Raw genomic sequence first — 18,753 nt, forward strand, 5'->3', positions numbered from 1 at the left:
TGTTTCGTATTGGCACCCAGGTGCATGCCCTGCATGAGGTGGTGCAGAGGGGTTGGGGTGAGCTCCAATGATGTGCAGTGCCTTGGCTGTTCACAGCTGCCCTTGTTCTCAGGTGTGCATTGCACTTGCTTTCTGATTGCTTCTGCTGTGCCTGGAGTAATGCTTCGAGGAGAGGGGAGTCCTGCCGTGGTGCTGGATTTATTGCTTTGATCGGTGGCACCCAGGAAGCACAGCATGGGAGCCTAGCACATCTCTGATGCAAGGACTCGTGTTGGGTGCCTGCCTTGCTCCCGGGGTCTTTAAAGTAGCCACGTTTTGCCAGCTGAGAAATGCTGATATGAGGAGCAGCTGAGTGCCCTGTGCCACGCTGCACGGGGTGTTTGTGGGCACAAGGAAGGTTCAAGCACTGAGCAGCAGTGGGGCCACGCACTGCATGTCATGTGGGGAGCTCATGGGCACAGCTCGGGTTTGGTGATGCTGGGCTGGGCTGCCAGGGGTGTCTGTGTGGGTGCTCGGCCCCCACGCTGCTCTCTGAGCTGATGGGGGATGGCTGTGACATGATGGCAGGACCACCCCCGGCACTGCTCGGGCTGTGGGGTTTTTCTGCCCTTGTGGTGGCTTTAGCTCTTGCTTTGGTCAGCTGGGGAAGCCAGGTGGGGAGCTTGGGGGCAGGACGGGCACAGCCCACGTTTGACTCATGTGCGTGGGGAGCTGCGGGATTGTGCTCACACATGAGGGAGGGCAGAAGTTCCTCTTTGCTTTTTGCAGGATTTTGTTTGCTCTTGTGCCTAGGAGAGAACAATCCTGAGCCGACGCAGCGTGCTCTGGGAGTGACTTTCCTTTATCACTGCAGCACTGGGGGTTATCTCCTCTCTTGGCCTCTCCCATGCCTATTTATAAGTGCTGCAGAGCAGTGCAAAAACGTGTCGGGTTTGGGCTGCCCCTGCCTGGCCGCAGTGGAGCTGTCTGCAGCCCAAGTGTGGCCGGGGTCAGCGTGGAGCCAACAGAGGAAATGGCTCCTTGAGTCACCAGCGTCATCTCCTCTTAACATCCTCCTCCTTCCCATAGCAGAGGAGCAGGAGGCTGTGCTGCTCCAGGCTGAAGCCTCAGAGCTGCCCTGGGGCAGTGCTGGGTGCTGTGCTGGGGGCTCTGCTGCTCTGGGGCAGGAACTGTCCCCACAGCACAATGGGGCTGTGCCAACGCTGCCCTCCAACGCTGCAGTGTCAGCATCTGATCCGTAGGGCTGGGGGCAAACCTAGTGCCCCCAGTAACTCCTGGGGTACCCCCCAACCGCTGAGCCCTGCTGCCCGTTCCTTGTGGTCCTGATGCCTTAGGAGCGTGTTGTGCTGGGTGCAGCTTTGCTCCCGGGCTGTGGTGCGGGCAGGATTAGCCCTGGGGATAGAAATGGGTGCTGGGAGAGCAGCTTCAGCTCCTGGAGAAAGCTTTCAGCTCCCTCATCCCACCATGGAAGCAGAGCACTTGAATTCTTCCGCAGTTATCGGGCGTTCGGTGCCTGGGGGGAGCGGCGTTTGTGTGCGTGCACGTTTTCATCCTGCGCCCGGAAAGGGAAAAGCTCACTGCATGTTGAGGACACGGGATGAAATGCACGGGGGATTCAGCGTGGCCGGGGTCCCTGCCCTGCTCCAGAGCAGGTTCCTGTCAGGCCGAGAGCTCGGCGGTTCCTGGGGACGCGTGTGCAGGGTTATGGGGCCGGTTCAAAAAGCCGATCCTGGATCCGCTCAGGTCATCACAAGTAATAACTTAATAGGATTCGGCTCTTGGAGAGAGTCTGTGACTTGTAAAACAATCCACCTCTGCATTAGTGCCCGTAAACAGAGCCCTGCCCAGGTGTGGGAACAGCTGCAGCGGGGTTTGCTCTTCGGGACCCTCACCTCTGCTGCCTGCCTTGGCGCAGAGGGCCCTTGGCTGTAACCCCCCAGGGGTGGGGGGCCCTGTGCTGGGTTTTGCTGACGTCTGTGTTTCCCCTCTCGCAGATCTGTCGTCGGCCAAGCGCAAGTTTGCAGATTCCCTCAATGAGTTTAAGTTCCGCTGCATCGGCGACGCAGAGACGGACGATGAGATCTGCATAGGTGAGAGCTGGCGGGTCGGTGGGGCCGCGCTCGTGCTGCCAGCCCTGAGCAGGGCCGTGCAGGGGCACTGTGGGACCCAGGGCTTCACCGCAGCCATTCCCTGCAAGGATCTGGGGATGTAGTCATGGCACTGCTGAGGCTGTGGTGTGCAGGAGGGGAGCACAGCCTGTGTGCATGCCTGCAGGGGGTGATGCTCTGTGAGGGCTGCGCCCAGCGTCTCCGGTGCCAGGGAACAGCTTCACCTGCTTTGCTCAGTGTTACCCTGTTCTGCTTGGGCTGGACTTTTAGAGTTTACTGTGCGTGTATGTAGCCTGGAGCCAGCAGAGCAAATGAGCTTTAATCCCAATTTCCTTGCTGATTTGCGCCTGGTCTTTCAGCCAAAATAGCTTTCTCATCCAAGTGAAGCTGCAGCTCAAGTGCACGGTGCATTTGAGTGTCACTGCCCAGGCAGTGGGGCAGGCCCCTCGGTGCCCACAGGAGCTGCTGGGTAGCAGGAGCCAGCCTGGGCGGTGGCAAGTGCTAGAAATGTGTTGCTATGGCTACTTGGATGTTCAGAACTAAAAGAGAAAATGCTGTTAAATTCTGAAACTGTCGGTGTGTCCCTTGCAGCCAAATCCCTGCAGGAGTTTGCCACGGTGCTGCGGAACCTGGAGGATGAGCGGATGCGCATGGTACGGCCGTGGGAGCGGGGGGATGGGGGATGGGGAGCAGCTCTGTTAGCAGCACTCAGCTCCCTGCTGCCCCATAACCTGACGTGCAGCTGGAGGAGGGTGAAGCATGTGGGCTCTGATGGGCAGTGGTGGCAGTTTGCAGGGAGGGGTCCCTGCTACAACAGCCCCAGTGCTGGTGTGCCTGCAGGGCCCGAGCACACAGGGGTGCTCAGCAGCACAGCTCTCGGCTCCGAGTGGGACACAAAGCACCTGAGTGTGCAGTGCTGGGGGACCCCAGGGTGACTCTGTCTGTGTCCAACAGATTGAGAATGCCAGCGAGGTGCTGATCACACCGCTGGAGAAGTTCCGCAAGGAGCAGATCGGTGCTGCTAAGGTGGGTGGCTTTGGCCTCGCATCGCTGTCGGGTCTGCGAGTCTCCGTGTGGCTCAGGGCAGAGCTCAGAGCTGCCCGGTGCTGGCTGGGGACCTGGTGTGCCACAGGGATGGGCTCTGGGTGTGGGAGGGAGGCGGGGATGATCCGGCTTCCATAAGGTGCCCTGGTGTTCCCTGGTTCACCCTCAAATGAGTAAAGATGCGCTGACGTGAGCTGTTGGCCAACAGTCACCGTTCTTCTTCCTCCAAACCAGAATTAATTTTGCGAGGTGAATCCTCAGTCTCCGAATTCTCAGTCCCCTGAAACCTTTCATCCCGCGCTCACACAGCCGCAGTGCATCGGAGCTGTGGGCAGCCTCTGGCAGGGCGAGCCCAGAACACACCCGTGTGTCCCAGGCTGCTGTGGCACAGCCTGTCCCTGCCCGCCTCTCTTTCCTGCCTTTGTTCTGGAATTCCAAGCACTGCCCGCAGCTCTGCTGGTGAAACAACCTGCTGCTGCCAGCAAGGAGCACGTGCCAGCGAGCTGGGCTGTTTGCATAGCACTGGTGTGTGCTGTCCCAAGGCTGCTCTGGTTTGGTTTGTGCAGCTGGAGGAGGAGAACCTCCAGGGGGATCCTGCAGGAGCACCAGCTGTTGGTATCTGGGCTCTGTCAGGGGCAGGGACTCGTGGATTTTGAGGCAGTGGTTGGATGTCCTCTGGCTGGGCAGCCTGGGAGCACAGCTCTGCACAGCACTGCTTTTAGCCCAGGAGTTTTACCCAGCTGTCCCCTCCGTGCCCTGCTGCTGGTGTGTTTGGAGTCACAGCGTGCTGAGAGCTCTGCCCATCACAAAGGACTGCTGTCCTGCCCCACACAGGGCTGTGGGGTGGGTGCTGCTGCTGGTTCCCTGTGCAGCTGCCAGTGCTGGCCTCCCATCGCTGCCCATTGCTGTGTGGGGTGGCAGTGCCTTGGAGCTGTGCACGGTGGGGTAATGAGAAGCAGATGAGGGAGCTGCTCCCACCGCTGCTCCCATCGCTGTCCGACTTGGGCTGCTCAAGGCGTGCCTGCTCTGGGTGTGTCTTTAGGGCTGCTATCAGTTTTTAGAACAGACTTTAAATAAAGCCAGCTGCGTGGCCACGCGTGGGCTTCTCCCAGCAGAGGGTTAAGTGCAGGAAGCTGAATGCTGGGCTGGGGGCTGCTGCCTCTGCTCCCATGGGGGTCCCAGTGTCCTTGGGATGCAACCTCACACTGTTCTGTTCTGCAGGATGCCAAAAAGAAATACGACAAGGAGACTGAGAAGTACTGTGGTGTCCTAGAGAAGCACTTAAATTTGTCTTCCAAGAAGAAGGAGTCCCAGCTGCAGGAGGTGAGAGCAGCCTCGAGTTCTCAGTGCCCAGCAGGAACTGTGTGGAGCTTTTTGAGTATTTTCCTGCATCTTCTAGCATTGGTTTTCTCAGCTATAAGCTACTTTTCTTCCGTGCTGGCTGCGAGCAGCAGGCTTTCCCCTCTTCCTTTAATCAAAGGGGACAGAACTGTTTTGGCGAGTAAGTGAGAGAGATCCCAAAATGGATAGCAATCAGAAGGGTTAGAGAGCTTGTAATTAAAGAGTGTAGCAGTTGGGAACTGGTTCTGCTGCAGGCTTCTCGTGTGCCATAACATTCCCATGTATCTTTATTTCCCTTCTGTGGAAGTGGCTGCACTGGCTTTGAGCTTTGTGGGAAGTGATCAGGCTTAGTGCTCCTAAACTGCTTTAAGAGCCTGTTACTTGGGATGTAGTTTGCTGTCGTGCCAAATGCTCTTACTGGATGAGTACTGTGTGTCTGCAGTCGCTTCTTCCACGTCTGGAATTCCTGAGCTGCCCGGGGCTGGGCCGGGCCCTGTGCTCTTGGGCAGAGTGCTGGCGTGCCTCTGAGGGCCAGTGAGCACAGTGCTGTCTGTGCTGGGGCAGTGCAGGTGTTGGTGACCCAACGTGCAGACTCTGTCTCAAGAGATCAGATTGGTATGGCTGTGGCACAGTTATGTCCCACCAAATAAGGGCTGGAGAGCAGTCTGCATCTGGGCTGTGCCTGGCTGTCCTGGCAGGGCTCTTCTGGGTCTGTGGGCACCTTGTTCATGGCTGCACCCCTTCGTCCCAGCAGATGCAGAGCTCCACTCTCATGGCTCTTAAGTAACCTTTTTTAAACCCGTGTTCTGGTTCATGTTTAAAATTCTGCAGCAGGAGACTGGAGAAAGCTGAGACTGGGAGTGCAAGGATTTCTTCCTGGAGAACCACTTGTGCCTGTAGCAGTGACTTGCAGAGCTGTGATGTCATGCCCTGCCCAGGGCGTGGGAGCAGCACAGGAGCCCAGAGCAGCTCCCTGTGATGTGTTGCTGCACTGTGTCGTGCAGGATGCTGGCTGTGTGTGCTGTGTGTGCTGCCGGTGTGTTTAGCAGAGCTGGCTGCTGGTGCCATCTGCTGGCATTTCCCACCCCACGCTTTGACTTCTGCTGGAGCTGACTGCTCTGCTGCTCCTGGGTTCAGGAGTCACGATCTTTTTCCCCTGAGAGATAGCAGATGTGCACAGGAACGTTGCTGATGAGATGGTGACGCTTTAGGAAAACCAAACCCAGGCATTTATTAGCAGCCTGAAGCTCTCTTAGGCACCCTGACGACCCAAGAGGAGGGTTTGTGTCAGAACAGTTGGGTGTTTTATGTTTCCTAATCTCTTCCTGCTGTCCACATCTGGAGGGTGATGATGGCCACATGTGTGACTGCTTCAGCAAAGCAAGAAGAGAAGGAAACCATGGGAATTCTCTGCTGATTTGGCTGCTGACTATTTGAATAACACTCTGAGTCTAATCTGCCATTTAACTCCTGGCAGAGTTCTTCCATTGCATCATATTTAGTGTTCAGTTAGCCGAATACTTCAGCCCCTGCACCTTGGGCACCTGGTTCAAGTCCCCTGGCCCAGCACAGGAGCAGCCCTCGCTGGTGGCATGGTGGGATGTGTGGCAGCCTCGCAGTGCACTGCTTTCCAGAAGGTGCAGAATTGCCTTTCTTTGTCAGCTATGTGGCAACTTCTCATTTCTCTCACTTTTAATTCGTGCTCTTCTACCCAGCTGTCAAGGAGGTGTGAACGTGAATCATCAAAAACACTTCTTTCAGCTGAAGAAAAGAGCCTGTTCATGTGAATCAGGTTTCTATTTAATCACTGTGCCATCTGTCCAGCCCCGGCCTGGTGTCTGAAGCTGAGTTAGCATCCTGTCAGCCCCTGCTGTCCTCGTGCCATGGGCTGGGTGCTCCCGACTGACCACGTCTCCTCTTTCATCTCTTGGTGCCCACAGGCAGACAGCCAGGTGGACCTGGTTCGGCAGCATTTCTACGAGGTCTCCCTGGAGTATGTCTTCAAGGTGCAGGAGGTCCAGGAGAGGAAGATGTTTGAGTTCGTGGAGCCTGTGAGTGAACACCCAGCCCTTTTCATCCCACAGAACTGCATTCCTGAGGGGTGTGTTAGTGTCTGAGGGCTGATGGGGAGCCAGGCTGGGGCACGGGGTGTCCCTGCATCTGTTACCTGCATGGCAGCTCTGGAGGCAGGAGATGTGCTTTGAGGAAGCTCCTGGTATGAGGCTCAGCCCCACGTGCACAAAGTGTTTGTACATTTTGTGGGCATCTCTATGGTGATGGTCTGGGCTGTGGGGCCTGCTGGCAGCAGCAAGGGGAAATGGGCTCAAGTGGGAAACAAAATAGAAGCTGGAGAAAACTTTAGCTTTCACTGGGGAAACAGAGTGAGGATTGACAGTAAAAGGAAACAAATGAGTTTTCTAGGAGTGCCTTTTGCTCAGTCCTAGGTCCTCTACAGCTTCTCTAGGAATCATAGAATGAAAGAAAGAATAACTTGGGTTGTGTGGGGCCACAAGGATCTTCAAGTTCCAACCCCCCTGCCCCAGGCAGGGCTGCCAGCCACTAGGTCAATTACTAGATCAGGTTGCCCAGGGCCCCATCCAACCTGGCCTCAGACACCTGCAGGGTCGGGGCATCCACGGCTTCTCTGGGCAGCCTGTGCTCTTTCTGTAAAGAACTTCCCCCTTATATCTAATCTGAATCTCCCTTCCTTTAGTTTAAAACCATTCCCCCTTGTCCTGTCATTACCCGTGAAAAATTCAGGGTAGGTTCAACATCTCCTCTGCTGTTTGCAAGGAGTTGTTGCTTCTGAGTGCAGAATAACTCCAAGTCCAGAGCAGTGTGGTTGGGCTGTGGCTGCCTGGCGTGGTGACACGTCTCAGCTCCCCATGCAGTGAGCAGTGGAGTGGTGCAGAGGGGCACAGTTTCAGAGGGGGAGGATTTGGGTATTGGTGGGATCGCTGGGGTTGGTTGATGCAGGTGGACAAAGTGGGCTGGAAGAGGGAGCCACCCTGACAGTCTCAATTCGTTTTGCCCCAATGCAGCTGCTGGCCTTTCTGCAGGGGCTTTTCACCTTCTACCACCACGGCTATGAGCTTGCAAAGGACTTCAGCGACTTCAAGACAGAGCTGACCATCAGCATCCAGAATGTAAGTGTGTGTGCTGCCGTGCCCTGTGCCAGTCCAACAGAGACAACTCACACAGGCTTTGTGTGGGAGTGTGTGTGTGCCATCAAGCAGAGGGCTTGACAGTGTAATTGAAAGCAAATTCTTTGTTATAATTAACACCATGCCACGCACACGGTGTGAGTGGCAGTTCTCGTGTGCAGTGCCCCAGACTTCCAGCCTTGGCCTTCCTGTGGGTGCTGCAGGGTGTGTTCCTGTTTCGATTTGCAGACAAGGAATCGCTTTGAAGGAACGAGGTCAGAAGTTGAATCGCTGATGAAGAAGATGAAGGAGAATCCTCACGAGCACAAAAACATCAGTCCTTATACCATGGAGGGATATCTTTATGTCCAGGAGAAACGTAGGTGGTCAGGGCAGTGTGGTGCGTGGGCACCAGGGGACACTGTTGGTATATGGGACACAAAGATGAATTTGGCAGAATGCAAAATGTGGGAGGGGAGTTGGCCCTGTGGGGGTTGTGGTGATGTGAACGGGGCAGGATCAGTGCCAGTGCCTGGCAGGAGCCTGCTTCCTCCTTCCCCTGAACGAAAAGGAGAGCAATGTTTAATGCCACCTGTGAATTACAACAGGAATCGTGGGTTGAGAAATGTGTAATGTTAAATGATGGCTAAGCTTACAGCTCAATGATGGGTGTGCATTGAAACTCTACTGGTTCTGGGGATGAGAGCTGCATTTGCATTGCAGGTCACTTTGGGACCTCCTGGGTGAAGCATTACTGCACGTACCAGCGGGAATCCAAGCGGATAACGATGGTGCCATTTGATCAGAAATCTGGAGGAAAAGGGGTGAGTGTCACTGCGGGGCCCGGGCAGAGCTGCAGGCTGCTCGTGCTCGGCTGAGCCAGGCTCAGCAGAGTGGCACTGACACCAGCGAGTGGCTCACCTTCACTCCAGGCTGAGGGAGTGCCCCATGGGCGATGAGCTCTGCACCTTGTTTGAAAGACAAACACCTTCAGCAGATGTTTGGAAGCTGTCAGCTGCCCTGGCAGCGGTGCTGGTTTCCTGAATGGTTGGAGCCCCTCAAACACAGCTCTGTTTCATGCTCCAGCTCTGTAAAGCTTTGTAAAGACAAGTTTACAGCAGCTGCCTCTACTTAAACACTGACCTTTTTTCCTCTTCTTTTAGATCTGTCCTTTATTTATTTCCATTTGTGAAAGGAGAAAGCTTTACAAACTTCAGTGCAGCTGCATGTTGGTCCTGCTCATGTTGCCCTGAGCATGCAGGACAGGCAGCGTGCTGAGCATCCTGTCTGCATGCTGGGTGTCCTGCAGCCTGTTAGAGCTGACTGGTGCAGCATGAAGAGAGGGGCTCACAGGGCTCTGCCTGCTCTTGGATTCTCGAGCGCTGCTGGGTCTGCAGCTGGCAACGAATGGTGGCTCCAAAGCAGAGCAGACCCTGGACACGGGGAAGCGTTGAGCCAGGCTGGTGAGCTGCAGAGTGCAGGCAGCCCCCCTAGGAGCAGCCCTGCAGAGACCATTCAGATCTGACTTCCCGGGTCCCTGCTGTGGCCCTAAATAGGTTTCCAGGAAAATGATGATGTCAGGGAACAGGGTGGTCAGCCAGGGTGTCAGCTGGAACAGCACGGAGAGCGCAGAACAGTGGCGGTCTCCAGGAACTCGCTCAGAATTTGTCTTCTATTGAGTCATCGGGGGATTTTAAAAACTGCAGGAGAGTTTTCTGTGCTGGCAGTGTCTGAGCAGGGCTTTCCTCCAGCAGAGGACAGCAGTGTGCAGATCCTGCCCGACTGCAGCTTGTCATGGGGAAATGCAGTACAGCTTGGGCGCAGATGCCTGGATGGGGGAATGCTTTTGTCATTGCTTTGACAAATAATAAACATTTTAAGGCATGCTTGCTCCTGTTAAGAGTTTTTGCTAGCAGGATGCTGCCAAATATGCAGCCAGTGCTGGAGTGAAAATCGACAGCCAGGGCTATGATGTGTTGTTCAGCAATGGAAAATAAAGCTTTGCCCAAAAATTGTGGTCCGGCACTCCCTGCCTGGAACGTGGCGTGTGTGATCCTCAGGGCGTAAATGCAATGGTGTGCGCTCAGAAAGCTGCAAATAAGAAACCATCCTAACCGTTTTGGATACATAGCAATGCATTTCCAGCAGGCGATGAGTGGCTGATGTTGCCAGACATCCCCTCTGGGTTGGGGCCTGGGGGCAGGCACGTGTGGGTGCTTTGTTCTCTGCCTTATCTTTGATTTTCTCTCTTCTCAGGGAGAAGATGAAGCTGTTATCCTGAAATCTTGCACACGGCGGAAAACCGACTCCATTGAGAAGAGGTTCTGCTTCGATGTGGAGGCCGTGGATCGGTGAGTGCTGGGGCAGCTGCCTTCCCCGAGTGCTTCTCAGGCAGCTTTGGTGTCTGCCTCCTCGTTGGGCCCCAGGTTAGGCCCAGGGACTTGCTCCTCCTGGCATTCCTCGCGTTTTACTTAAGTCTCTCAAAAACCTGATGGCCTTGTGGCGTTTTTGCTGACTCTGGACATGTAAGGTAAACGGTCACAGGTGTGAAAAGACCCCGTGTGCTCTGTGGCAGGGATGGGCTGCCTCTTTCCTGCATGGGTGATGTGCTGAAATAACTTCAGCTGTTGTGCTGCACGCGGCCTCGTGCTGCTCTGCTGTCCATGTCGATGATGGAAGACAAGCCTGCACCTCTGGGCACTCTCTTTAGCATCTTTTTTTCCTGGAGTTACGAAGTGCTTCCTGAGCTGAGCAGTGTCTGTCGCTCACTGCCTCGTGCCTTCCTCACTGCACGAGATTTCCGTGCTTCACAAGAAGCCCTTTGCTGGCCATGCTCTGAACACACAGGAGGTCTCCTCCATAAAACTCAAGCTCAGCAAAACCCAAGGTGTTGGTGGTGCTGGCTGTGTACCCTGGGTGTCCGTCCGTTTCATCAATCTCTGCCCGGCCCTCCGTGCTGGGGGGACTGAGGAGGGGACGGAGCTGGGATGGCCCTGCTCGCTCTCTGTGTCTCTGCCTTCCTCCAGAAAGCTGCAGGATTTCTGCTGACGCTGACATTTTTCTCCTGTGCCCTGAGGGGAAGTGTTTGTTTTTTTTTTTTTATTTAAAATGTGAAAATCAAAATAAACCCGGGAGGAGGAGAAGCCAGCCACCACAATGGATTTCTTCTGTAGTGCTTTCAGAGCCAGCCGAACCTTCCCTTGATGTCTGCAGCCTGCTGGGCACGGGATCAAGAGCTGCTCCAGAAATATGCCTGCTAAATGTAAATAATGGCAGGGGAGTGGCAAGGCGGGGAAACCTGAGGAATTGCTCATTTCACATCCACGTCCCCCACTCCCTGCCGGAGAGCAGCGAGCACAAGGTGTCAGCCTGCTTTTCCCCAGCAGGCAGGCAGCTCTGCGTGTTTGTCGTGTCAGTTTGTTGTGACTCTCCCCAGTAACAGCAGTGCGTTCTGTCAGGTGGGGGTGTGCTTGGTGCTGGTGGGGGTCACCCCGGCACCAGGCCCTGGGCACGGGCTGAGGCTGCAGCCCACGGTGATGGTGTGGCTCCGACTGAGGGTGCTGCAGCACCATCCCTGCTGTGTTTTGCAGCACACTTTGTGCCACGGGATCTTTTGTCTCGGGTTGGTTGGGTTTTGGTTTTGGCATTTGGGCCTTTTGTGTTGTTTTGTTGTCTCTGCTAATGAAGAAGTCAGAAACTTGATGACTTGTTCTTCAGCCCCACGCAGGAAGTCTGGACGTGATTAAGGCCAGCAGATCCCCAGGGTGCTTCTCTGTGTCACATATGTGCCATGTTTTGACTGTTAGCGGTTTTCCCTCTTTCTTTTCTGTATGCACCTTCAAACTGGTGCTCCATGGGGACCTCGTGGGTCCACGCCCTGCCCAGACTCTCCCTGGGGCGTGTTTAATTGATGCTAAGCCGGCTGGGTGCAGAGCAGCTTACGCCTGCTTTGTTGTGGCTGGCCGAGCCGTGGCCCTGTGCCAATGTGGGGCAAAGCTGTGGGTCAGGATGGCCCTGCTGCGTGCTGCTGGAGGCCGCACCACACCTGTGTGTGGGGCTGAGCAGTGTGCTGGGTCCAGCACACGGCCACACGCACCCGAGTGCATTTCATGTTTCACTTATGTATTTATATCTCCCGCAGCTGTGAATTTTGAGCAGCTTTTCAAACTCGGTTGAGCCCCGGTTTGGGAAGGTGCTGTAGGGTGAGCAGGCCGCGGCTCCATGGGGCTCTGCAGCCTGGAGGTGGCAGCCTTGGCTGTCCTTCCTTCGGTTGAGCTCAGCAGTGCAGAGCTGTGCTCGCTGCTGTGCTGTGTGCTGGGGGATGCTTTAAGTAATGCCCAGAGAAGCTGTTGTGCGTTGGGGAGGATGTGGTTATTTTCTCCTCCAAGGTGATTCAGCACCCCTGAACTGAACGTCTCGAGCCTGCTCTGCTGTTCCAGCATTGCTTCCTTTTCCTATTCAGGGAGTCCAGAATTCCCAGTGTTGAAGGCGTTTGCAGGAGGGACTCAGAGCTTCCCAGCTCTGCCTTTGCCAATAGTTCTGGGGCAGTTTGAGGTGCTGCAGCCCTTAGTTCAGAAGGCACTATAATGCTGTTATACCAAAGCAGACCCCTGAATGGGGTTCCTGCGTTGTGTTGAAACACTCCTTCCTGCGATGGGTGGTGTGGTTTGCTGATAATGCTCTTTTTTCATACTGAACTAATTTGGAGTCCCTGTGCATTAAGTCAGTTTTATAAACAAGGTAAGCAGGGATGACAGGCAATGTCTTACCAAATGAGCCTCGGGAGGAGGAGTATCTCGTTTGGCTGATGACAAAGGCTTTGAAATGTAGGACAATCTAGGTCATTGCTCTGGGCCAGAAGCGAAGTGCTCCTAACACCAATTGCCACTTATGGGAATAGGAGGTGTTCAGTGTGTGGGGTTTTGGTCCCTTAGTGACTGATGGGGGAACTCTGCTGGCGGTGTGGTGGCTGCAGGGTCCCGCTGTGCCCGGAGCAGTGGGGTTGGTTGGTGTGGGGCAGGCTGCTTTCCCTGCCGTGCAGCCGTGTGTGTTCCCTGGCTGGTGTCACATTTCCCGTGGCCTTTCAGTCGGAGCAGTTTGTAGGGAGCTCCCAGAGCTGTGCAGCCCCAGCATGGCCACGAGCAGAGCGTGTCTGCAGCAGCGGGGGGACAGCTCTCCTTGTAACGATCAGTCGGACCGGGACTGGACGTCCCCTGATTCCCTGCCTTCCTCATCCCCTTCCACGCCTCCTGCAGTGCTCTGTGTTGTGGGGCTGGAGGTTTGTGGCCCCGTGCCGTGCTCAGCCCTGTTATTAATCCATCCTCAGGCTCTCTCGTTCGGCAGTTTAGATTGTCTCGATGTGATAAGCTGTAGCAGGAGTTGAAAGTTCTTATCTATTTCTATTGCTTTCATTATTTGTTTGTTTTTCTGGAAGGAGAAGCAGCGAGGGGACTTTCTCATTTTCTCTGCACACTTAGTCATAGCTCTTTAAGCCCAGGCTGTTTTTCACAAAAGCAGAGATATTGAGAAAATTCAAATTTCCTGTGTGGTCTCGTATGGAAAAAATAGTTTTTAGATTGTAGCATATCGAAATCATACTTTCTTGCAAAGCGTTCGCCGTGTTCTGCTGTCTCCTGCTCCCACATCTTTTCACTCCAGAAGCTTTCCTTCCAATCACTACGTTTCCCCACCGCAGGAGGCGGCCGAAGGCTTTTGGTGCTGGGGGAAATGGGTGGGCAGGCTTGGTATCTTATGGCCACAGAGTCCGTGCTGATGCTTCCACTCTTACTGCTGGGGTGAGTGGTGCCACACAGGGGATGCTGTGCTGCGTGTGGCACAGCAGGGCCCGGCGGGGGCTGTGCTGCGTGAGCTGTGGGAACAGAGACGGTACGTCGTGTTTATCTTCTGGGAGGGGATGCCAGAGGAGGCCCTTCCCTGTCTCAGGTTCTGCCCTGGATAGCTGAGATATCCACAATCTAGCAGGCACTTCTGGCAGCGGTTGGTCTTTGGGGAAAGCCCTGAGCGTGGGGCTGAGGATGGCTGTGTGCTGCTGGGGGTGGTGGGATGCTGGCCCGGCCGTCCTGTGGCACCCCGTGGGCACGGTCCCAATAAATAATGCATGAGGGATAATGTGTGGGGTGCGTTTCGAATGCATCACAGCCAGGAAGATGGTTCTGCTCGGGAAAGTGGTGCAATGGATGCTCTGGCAAATGAGCACTGTGGGAGGAAATGCAGAGCTGTTTGCAATGTAAATGGATTTTTAATTCAGGTTCACAGCCCCTCCCTGCGCTGGTAAGTTTGGCTTTGAAGTGAAGCCCAGAGAGTTGTTATCGCTCAAAGGCAGAACAAACATTTTCACGTTATCACTTCTGTCCTGTGTGTGGGGGAACCTGGCGCAGGAGATACCCGCATTGTCTTTCTGAGCCTTTGTCACTTCTCCTAGGGGCCGGCATCAAGTTTACTCAAGGGAACAGTTCCAATGTCTTGGTGTTAATGTCTTGCTGGAGACAGATCTCTGTATTTCCTTTGCCCTCCCTGGATTTCTGGAGCTCGCCCAGCAGCTGACCTGGGCTTGGGCTGAGCTGCCCACCCCCTCCCCATGCTCCGGGGGCAGGAGCTGCCCCCAGCCCATCACCAACCTCTCCACCCCCTCCTGCTGCCCCTGGCACCCCCAGCCCGCGTTGCCTGCACAGCACTGAGCTCTGATCCCTGTGCTGACAGGATTTGGTGCTTCATGTTGAGCGTTTTCTCTCTCAAATGGGTGATGGTTAAGTGGTTTCCTCTTCCCTTCGAAATGAGTAAACTTCCAAACCACTAAGCTGGTGTGTATTGACTGACTCACCAATGGGATTAGTGGAGATCAAATACATTATGTCTGATTTACTTGGACCTGGGCTTCTTGCAAGCCTGAACACGCTGCTGTGAACCTGTGCTGAGCTGCCTTGCGCGTGCCACAGGGGAACCCTGGGGTTGGCTGGTGAGAGGGTTATTTCTTTGTTCCTTGCCCATGAGTACCACAGAGTAATAGGAACAGGCCAAAACCACCACGCTGAGCATCCCTGTTCGCACTGTCCTCTCTGACAGAGGGTCAGCTCCTACCAAGTACTGATGCGCTTTGTGCAGTGATGCAGCAGCTCTCTCTCCGCTGGTTCGCTTTCAGAAGGTGCAAGTTAGAAGTCATCCCTCGTCCCCAGGCCAATGGGGTTTTGCATGTAGTGGTCCCAAAGCAGCAGCTCCTGTGGCTCTCTGCCTCAGCCCCATGTGCTTCCTGCTGCAGGGCTGGGGCAGCTGTGTTTTGCTGGATTGGGGGCTGCAGCATTTTGTGCTCTCTGCAGCAGTACTTTCGAGGGTGACCCCTAAAACCCCTTAAGCATTGCTGCAGACAGCTCTGACAACCACCACTGCTCATGCTGGATCCATGCCTGTGTCTTCCCTGTTGCCAGGGCTTCTGCCCGCTCTCCTCCTGCAGAAATAGCAGCTGCACTGTGCTAATGCATCTGAAAATAGCCTGGAACGAAATGGAGAGACCGAACAGAAGAGCAGACCCATTGGGTTTGCCACCTCAGCTGTGTCTCTGAGCCCCTGCTGGGTCCCCGGGTGCCGAGGTGTGCTGGGAGCTGGTGAGCACTCCACTGCACTCACTGTCACGACCTTGGTGACAGAGCAAGATAATGCAGCGTTGGCTGCTGGTGTGGGAAGGGCAGAGCAAGGTTGCTTGGAAGTGGTGGAGGTGGTGCTGGCCCTGAGGCGAGCGCCAGGCTGGTTTTGTTCCCAGGCCCCCCTGCTTTGCATGCAGGCACTTGGGCCTGTTCTTTCCCCTTCTCATTAAAGTAAATAAGCAATCACAGAGTTGGTTTTAGCGTGTAGCTCGGGGGCTGTTGTGCGGTGAAGGCAGGGGCAGCCGGGACAGCGGCGGGGTCAGGGGCACAGCAAGGCCACGCTGACATGAGCGTTTTGGGGACAAAAGTGTTGAAATCCCTCATGCAGCAGAAGGTCCCTCTGTGAGCTGGGGCTTGGGTTGGTGGGACGTGGGGTGCTGGGACGTGGGGTGTCCTGCCTGCTCAGCTGCCTTCCTTGTCCATTACGTGGCCGAGTTTAGCCCAAAGGCAGGTGAACTGTCAGGGGTGCAGCGTCACAGAGTGCCTGTCATGCTGTAAAACCACTGCAGATGCCTGCTGGTTATTGGAGATGCTTGCTGCTCCTTTTCGGTCCTGGCTAGGACCTGTAGGGACTTCCCCAGCGCAGTTAGGCTGGCATCAGCCACGTCTTGCTGGGGCTTCACGAGGAAGGTCATCTTCCCTATCTTACATGTGAGTTTAATGTGTGTCCTCCTTGCTTTCCAACCTGCAGTTTATGGCGTTCCCTTTCTCTTCGCAGGCCCGGCGTGATCACCATGCAGGCGCTTTCGGAGGAGGACCGAAGGCTTTGGATGGAGGCAATGGATGGCCGGGAGCCGGTGAGCAGAAAAACATTGGAGAAGAGTGTGGAGAGCTCTTTGCAACCCAGGGCAGGTCGCTGGGCACGGGGCAGGCAGCCACGCAGTGCCTGCCAGTCAGCGCGGGAGCTGGAGCGTGGGGCAGAGCACGCCCCTGCCAAGAGAATAGTTTAATCCTTTGGTTAAATAGTTGAAGTAATACTGTATCTCCTGTGCTGGAATCGCTGGAAGGTGCGGTGGAGGGGAGGAGGGTAGGCTTGGCCAGCACAAACACGCTGCTGTGCTGAAAGGAAAACATGGCAAAAAGAGCGGTAGAAGAAAATACGCTGTAGATTTCCAGGGCTTTCTGAGTCCTGCAGCTCGTCTGGCAACCGTTTCTGGGCCTTAGAGAGAGCTGCAGATCTAGTGTGAGTGGAGGAGTGGAGCCTGTTCCCAGTTCTCAGTGGTATTCTCCTCGTCTCTGCGCTCGCTTCTGTGCCAAAGCTGCTCAGGCTGCCTTACTGCTGGGAGGGGTTGTGGAGGTTTTTCAGAATACTGTTTTTCTTTAATTTATTTTGAGTGTGTATGCAGACTTTAAAGCCGAGTTCTCTGAGCTTTGCTCAGCTCTGACTGGGCTGCCCAGGGTGCGCACTCAGTGGGCTGTGTGTGTGTTGGTGGCACAGAGTTGTCTCATTCAGCAGTGGCAGTGCTGCTGCCATAGAGCAGCCCATGGGTGCCAGGTGCAGCGCAGTGTGGGCCTCTGCCTTGGCACGGTCAGGAGCATGTAGGATGTGAAAATAAACTTGTCACGGCTCCAGCTGCCTGCAAGGACCGACCGTTTGTGTTTTTGGAGTAGGTGTCTGCTTCTGGGCTGGAGCCAGGATCTGGCAGCTGGAGTTGGGTCCGTGTGGGGATCGGGTGGCCCAGTCCAGCACAGCCCTGTGGCCTCAGGCTGGTGCTGGTTTGAGCAGAGCCCTCCCCCTGCAATCCGTGGTAAGGTCCTTGTTTGTCAGAAAGAAGCATTCATTAAGCCCACGTGGGTACGCACAGGGCTGATCGGTGAGTGCTGGCAGGCACATGCTGGGTGTAGTCAGGCAGCTTGCTTTTGAAACACCTGCAGTGATTCAGACACCTGGATGGCTGTGTCTGAGGTGCTGTGCTGTATCTCCAGTGAAGCGTTTCATTTGGGATCACAGCTGGGCTTCAGCCTGGAATCAGGGATGCACTTGGCAGTTTGGGTGTGATGGGACTTTGGGAGATTCCTGGTCCAGCCTTCTGCTCCAAGCAGATTACTGAAAGCACCTGAGGAAGCAGACTTACAGCCTGCTCTGCTGCTTGGCCACCCTCAGTAGGAGAGTTTCTCCTATACCCAGTCTGAACATCTCCAGTTCCAGTGTGCACCTCTCATTTGCTGTCCTGCCATGCTCTGTCTTCGTGGTGCCTTGCACGTGAGGGCTGCTCCCAGGTCCTCGCTATGCTGAATAAATCCCTTTTCCAAGGCAAGCGAAGCCTGCTCCCTAACAGGGCACGTGCTGTGTAGCTTGGACCTACCACTGATGGTGATCACACCTTTCTGCCACTCCCTTGAGTCACAAAAATGCACGTTTTACACCTGAGCACATACCATTTCCAGGGGAGGAACTGTGGGAGATGCAAGCACAGAGGGCAGAAAAGATGCTGAGTGTGCTTTGCCTGCCCAGGACAACCTGCTGTCTTCTTCTGTCATCAGCTTTACTTGGCCTGCTCCTCCATCTTTGGTTCTTGACACGAGTGGCTCTGTCCTGGGGCAGCTGTGGTTGGAGGGCCCTCCTGTGCAGGGTACATTAACTCACCATCTCCAGCGTGCAGGCTGTCTTGCTCCCTCTGAAATTAACTCCTATGCTGGGTCTGTGTGGCACCCGTATGCAGGATACTATTTTCTGTTTCTTCGCTAATTAAATGTGTGTTCTTGCTCATGATCTGAATCAAGCCTTGTTCTCCTTCAGCCTGCTCAGCTACTTCCCTGTGCCTCACCTCCACTGAGAGGTGTAGTTGATGGGACACGAAACCCAGTCAGCTGCAACTGGAGCTGCAGGAAAACCGTCCAGTTTCATTTTGACCTGCAGATGTTATTGGGATTTGCCACAATAGTGGAGCCAGTCTGGTAGGATAGGGTTGCAGAAGTATGGCCAAAGATTTTGAGTGTTCAAGAAGTGCTACACATGCGAAAGGCTCTGAGAGGTAGCAGATGCAGCTCTGCCTGGATTAGCCTGTTCCAGAATCTGATTACATGAACTCATTCAGAAAACCCACAGGTCTTCATGCTGCCGCCTGTGGATTTCTGTTCTTCCCTATCATGCCCATCAGCTTTGGGTAGCTTGCTCATCCAGCACGTCAGGGATTGTTGCTACTCACTGATGCAATACCTCCTGGCACTTAAGTGCTAGGGGTGTTAGACCTGGCCTTGCAGGAGTGGTGTGGGAGCCATGGGAACGAAGCCTGGATGGAAATGGGTCCAAGAAGCATTTTTCTGTGTGTGCTGACAGACAGGATAGCTCCTTGTCCTCGGTTATCCTCCTCGATCTGTCAAGTGGATTTCTTGATCTGTTTTGTTTGAATCCTGAATTCTTGCCTTGCAACGGAAGGGTGTGGGATGTTACCTACACTGCAGAGATTTCCTTGAGGGAGAGACCAGGATTTAATGTTTGGAACCTTAGAAGTATTC

The 18,753-nt window shown here is 54.8% G+C and overlaps 1 protein-coding gene across 3 annotated transcripts in view; it reads left to right on the forward strand.

Moving 5' to 3' along the window:
- The window catches only part of ARHGAP26 (Rho GTPase activating protein 26), a 90,709-nt gene that overhangs the window by 12,383 nt on the left and 59,573 nt on the right, over window positions 1–18,753 (forward strand). For all 3 annotated transcript variants that reach the window (XM_065734926.1, XM_065734928.1, XM_065734927.1), the window contains exons 2-11: window positions 1,995–2,090; window positions 2,700–2,761; window positions 3,063–3,134; window positions 4,374–4,475; window positions 6,434–6,544; window positions 7,535–7,639; window positions 7,886–8,015; window positions 8,360–8,460; window positions 9,893–9,987; window positions 16,013–16,091. In XM_065734926.1, the coding sequence (XP_065590998.1) occupies window positions 1,995–2,090; window positions 2,700–2,761; window positions 3,063–3,134; window positions 4,374–4,475; window positions 6,434–6,544; window positions 7,535–7,639; window positions 7,886–8,015; window positions 8,360–8,460; window positions 9,893–9,987; window positions 16,013–16,091 (953 nt within the window). The remainder of the gene's footprint in view (window positions 1–1,994; window positions 2,091–2,699; window positions 2,762–3,062; window positions 3,135–4,373; window positions 4,476–6,433; window positions 6,545–7,534; window positions 7,640–7,885; window positions 8,016–8,359; window positions 8,461–9,892; window positions 9,988–16,012; window positions 16,092–18,753) is intronic.

The sequence above is a fragment of the Cyrtonyx montezumae genome, unplaced genomic scaffold, assembly GCF_038088225.1.
Source record: "Cyrtonyx montezumae isolate F1298 unplaced genomic scaffold, pur_monq_1.0 scaffold_18, whole genome shotgun sequence".
Lineage (NCBI taxonomy): Eukaryota > Metazoa > Chordata > Aves > Galliformes > Odontophoridae > Cyrtonyx > Cyrtonyx montezumae.